This window comes from Sprattus sprattus (assembly GCF_963457725.1).
Source record: "Sprattus sprattus genome assembly, chromosome: 3".
Taxonomy (NCBI): Eukaryota; Metazoa; Chordata; class Actinopteri; order Clupeiformes; family Clupeidae; genus Sprattus; species Sprattus sprattus.
Genome location: NC_137922.1, coordinates 35,047,157 through 35,052,033, shown reverse-complemented (window position 1 = coordinate 35,052,033; position 4,877 = coordinate 35,047,157). Strand labels below are relative to the sequence as shown.

Here is a 4,877-nt window from a genome sequence, read left to right as displayed (position 1 = left end):
TCTAAATGGACATTGTTCTGGTTTTGCTGGTCAGATGAACAATGAGACATGCCTGTGTTGTTTTTCAAGTTTTGCTAGCCATCTTCTCTCACATTTACCACTCTCTGTGACACAGAATCAACAGTCTAAACAAAAGTAGTTTTGTATAATTTTGTAACTGCTTTTGCCCGTTTTCATGCTCTTGTCATGGTGCCGTGTCTCTGTGCTGTTTTTCTTTTGCCATGCGTTTTCACCAGAACCCTCTTACGACAGATAGCTCCTTTTAAAAAACCTTTAACACAGCAGTACCGTCAGCTCGAATCTGTCCACCCTTTAGGGCCCAGTTCAGCCCATTGTGCCTTCTTGAACAAAGGGTGTCTGCTTAAAACCTTCGTCAGGAGGTCTGAGAAAGTCATATTTCAGATTCTCGTCGCAGAGGCCGTGGCTCGAGAGGTACAGTGGCCTGGCTGTGCTCAGACTCTGTAATGTTCAGTGAAATTGTGTCCGTGTGGGTCTCCTCTAGTCCCACCCCACCCATGTTCGCCTCCTCCTTCTCTTCTTTGTTCAAGAGGGCCACCTCGTTCTCATAGCAGAAGGAGTTGGAGTTGGACAGGATGTATTTTTTCTCTGCCAAGTCCCTCGCGCTGCACAGAGGGGTGCTGGGAACCTCGTAGGTCTTGTGAAAACGCGAGTAGTCCACCTTGTAGTAGTTCTTCTCCTCAAACAGGACTGGCTCGAAACGGTGGCCCCACAGGATCTCGCTGGAGAGGTAGGAGCTACGGCACTGGGTCGTCATGGCCGTGGCCTCCACCATGCCTTCGAGGATCACCACAATCTCGAACTCAACGGTCTCCAGTTCCTGCTTGCTCATGTCATAGAAGGGGCTGTCCTCGTCGATCTCGTGCACGATGGTGATGGGGGACACGAGGAAGATCCGGTCAATGCCGCTGTCGAAGCCCACATCAATGTCCATCTGGTCGAGGGGGATAAACTCCCCCTCGGCTGTGGTGCGAGACTTTAGGAGCTGGGCTCGGACGTGAGCCTCCACCAGGTGACTCTTGCGCAGGTTGCCGACACGCCACATCAAGCACAGCTTGTTGTCCCTCATGGCCACCGTAGCGTTGTGGCTGAACACCAGAGTCTCGTTTCTCTTCTTGGGCTTGGCCATCTTCGCCATGACGGCGCCGATGATGAATGCATCGATGATGCAGCCCACGATGCTCTGGAAGACCACCATGAAGACGGCGACCGGGCACTCATCAGTGACGTAGCGGTACCCGTAGCCGATGGTGGTCTGCGTCTCGATGGAGAAGAGGAATGCGGCCGTGAAAGTGCTGACGTTGGACACGCACCGCTGGCCGCTGCCCTGCCCGTTGTTCTCCAGGTCTCCGTGCAGGACGGCCACTAGCCAGAAGACGCAGCCGAAGAAGAGCCAGGACAGGAGGAAGGCCATGCAGAAGATGACGAACATCCAGCGCCAGCGGATGTCCACGCAGGTGGTGAAGATGTCGGCCAGGTAGCGCTGGCCCTTCTCGCTGACGTTGACAAACTGCACGTTGCAGTGTCCGTCCTTCTTGACGAAGCGGCTTTGCGCCTGGTGCCGCGTGTGCACTTTGCTCTTCCCGTTGCCGTAGCCGTTGGGCACAGCCATAGTGGCCAATTTCATGCCGTCTTCCTCGGATGACACGATGCTGTAGCGGTTGGCCCGCACACTTCCCATCACCTCTGTCTGGGAGGGCGGTGCTGCTGCTTCTGCTCTGGAAAACAGTCTGAGTTTTTGGAAAAAGCGTTGGAGAAACAGTTTTGAAACGCTCCCGGGGACCAACACAAGCAGGAAACAGTGGTGCAAAAAGAGCCGGACGCTGATGGCGTCACTCTGCTCCCTCTCTATTCTTTTGCCTGCGATGAGACAGGAAGGTCTTCGGGGGACGAAGGTGGCCAACTAGTCCTCTCTCGTCCGATCCTTGAACCTCATCAATTAGGTGTCCTGATGGGATGAGAAAGAAAAGAGAAGACAAGAAGAGATTGTTAGATAATTGACAGAACACAAAAAAGGAGAGCTCTACTGTGTGTGTGGTTTGGAGGTTTAAGATCTGCCCTGGATTGATTGTTAGAGTCTGATAGAAACCTAAAAATAGCACTTGTGAAACATACAAAAAACATTGTATAGGGCTATCCGGTGTGGCACAGGACGCTCTCATTTAATTCATCTTTAATTAAGGTATTACTTAAACTAACTTGCTGACGTTGGCAGGTTTGGGTTACCAAAAGACATGGAACTACACCGTTCTTTTCTGAATGCAGGGGAACTTGTGCTATTGTTGTTGGCTATTTCCTATTACTTAAAAAGGTTAAAAGCCATTTTGTACTCGTCTGTATAATTGATTACTCCTATTTCTTTAGGGGGCATATGCACTGAGAAATATAGTATTAAATACATGATGCAAAATATTCAACAACTTCAACCATATTTTACTTAGTTTTGGTGAAACAACTGTATATGTCCCTACTCTGCCTTTTCAACCCCCAGTGGGAGAGGTCAACACAAAATTGGCTCCCATTTCTCTCCGATGGTAAGTCATTTTTGTTGGCAGGGCACTGCTGACAAGATAATTTCTCATCAGACTTAGGTTCACAGAACTTCGCTCTGATCCCAAAGACTTTCTTAACATTAGACAACGTAACATTAGACTTCAGGACTCGGCCTGCGTTCATGTCTGTACCAAACATCACACTGCCGAAAACATCAGCCTAATGCTGTTTTGGTTGTCGTTGTTCGCGTGTGAATCTCTGCATGCAGTTGTACAATGCAGTGGCCTTTCGGCTGCCGGGGGGGGCATTTCCCATAAGGTGACTTTGGCATTGATAAGACAGCCACTTGTATCCCTGCAAAGACAAACTATACCACACCAGTGTGTTTGACACAAGCCTCGCCAGGCAGTGCCAGGCTTGTTGCCCACTGGTGCATTGTAAGTGCACATTTTCACACACCTTACTAATAACAACCGAATCAGGGGGGAAATGGTTTGCATGACTGTGTGCTTTACCAGTGCACTGGTGCAAAGCAACTTTCCCTCACTCCCGGCAAAAAAGGGATCCGGAAACTTTTCTAGTCTCATTCCAACGTGCAGCTTATTTAGCTCTAGCCTATATAGGGCTCTTAATGAGGTGGTTTTACAGAGTGTCGGTGTGACAGAAACATCACATATATTCCACACACAAGTTTGAAGTCTGAAATAAAGGATTGTTCCTTTGGGGGGAAAAACCCTTTCAGTCACAACATTACAACTTTATGGAATATAACCTTTTTCCTGGTCTGCTGGTGACCTTTCAGAGTTTGATGTATGACCCCCCCCCCCCCTCTTTTGCAAGGGTGTGTTGAGACAAACAGTAATTTCTCTCATATCAGGAGAATATACATAGAAACCATTGCCTAAAAGCATTGAGATTTAAGATTTCATGCTGTAACACACACACACACACACACATACAGGCTGTGTTCCACTGTGAGTGAGTGTATGAGAGCTAGAACTTGTTGACTTTCTGCTCACCCTCTGGGACCTAGTGCTCTCTGCAGCATAATACTAGTCCTTTGAGGATTCTCTGGCAGGACTAAAACAAAACTCATTAGAGCACAGAGTCTGTTCCACATGTCCTAAACTCTAACTCTCCTAGCAACCAGCGCTGTGAACATTCTGTATTGTTGTCTTTTTTTTCTACTAGACATAAATGCCTGTAAAGAAGACAAGACAGACAGAGAGAATGATTGTGTCAAGTCTCTTTAGAAGGCTTCAAAATATCCAATGACTTGGATGTTCAGTTGCTGCGTTCCTCACCCATTTAAGGGTGAAAATGAAATTATACCACTGGCAGTACACATATCTCAGTTGCTGAGTTGCTCCTTTCAAAATGACATGGTTGTGCAGAGTAAGAACGTAACATTTGAAAATCACAGCACACCAGTGCAAGCCAGAGGCATCTGCTGCAGGGCAGTAAAGCACCCTGTTCTAGGCTACTGTTATGGTGGCCAGGTCTTGTATACTAAGAAACTAAACAAAAGGCCATACTTTTGTGTTCCTATTCAACCTTATCATCAGATTTCCACAGTTAATAAAGAGACAAGCACAGAACTGTATCCGTGTAATTATTTGATGTGTAATACATTTAGTCCTGCACTTTTGAAACCAAACATTCACTGAAGATTGAAGTTTATTTTGGTTATTAAGCTCTAGGCAGAATGCAGGGAAAACAGTTACATAAAATGGTTGTGAGTATCTTTTCAATTTTTACACAACAACTTACAGGATTTTAACCAGTGGGTTGGCTTCACTTGTTATTCATATTTTTTCTCTGAATTTAAATGAATATGCCAAATATACAACAACTTCTAGGCAAACATTACTGTGTCTTCTGGTTTAATTAATGAAGCTCTTCTTTCAACAGAACTGAAAATGATCAATGAATGAAATCTTAAAATATAAAACACAGTATGGTTTTAAGACACTGATAACAAAGTAATCTCAGCGACTTCAGTCTTAGAAGTGGAGTGGCAAAAATGACTGTATAGAAGGAATGGAATATTTGATTGACAACACAAGGCGCAGCTCTGCCTGCGCGAAGCCAGCAGCGTCATTTGTGCACGACAAATGGGAACAGGTGCGGTGAACAGAAACTGCAGCGCTATCAAAGTTTTGACGACTTTTTTCCATTAATAATCACGCCGGTAGTATGCTTCAACTCCGAACTAACGTGGTAGCCAAGCCAACTACGGACATCAGTATGCGGACTTTGAGCTAGGATTTACCAAGCTCACTGTGACCTCATCCAGCATTCGCAGAGCGCATCCATCCGGCAAGGTTTTCCGCTACACTGGTTATACACAGAGATTACACATGTAT

At 46.4% G+C, this 4,877-nt stretch overlaps 1 protein-coding gene across 1 annotated transcript; it reads right to left on the bottom strand.

The window, feature by feature from the left end:
- Positions 1-391: 391 nt before the first annotated feature.
- Positions 392-1,780, bottom strand: kcnj2a (potassium inwardly rectifying channel subfamily J member 2a; the record flags this gene model as incomplete). Its single annotated transcript, XM_080835886.1, has 1 exon — positions 392-1,780. The coding sequence occupies exon 1, from the start codon at positions 1,697-1,699 to the stop codon at positions 392-394; it is 1,308 nt and encodes a 435-aa protein (XP_080692012.1). The 5' UTR covers positions 1,700-1,780.
- Between the last annotated feature and the right edge of the window lie 3,097 nt (positions 1,781-4,877).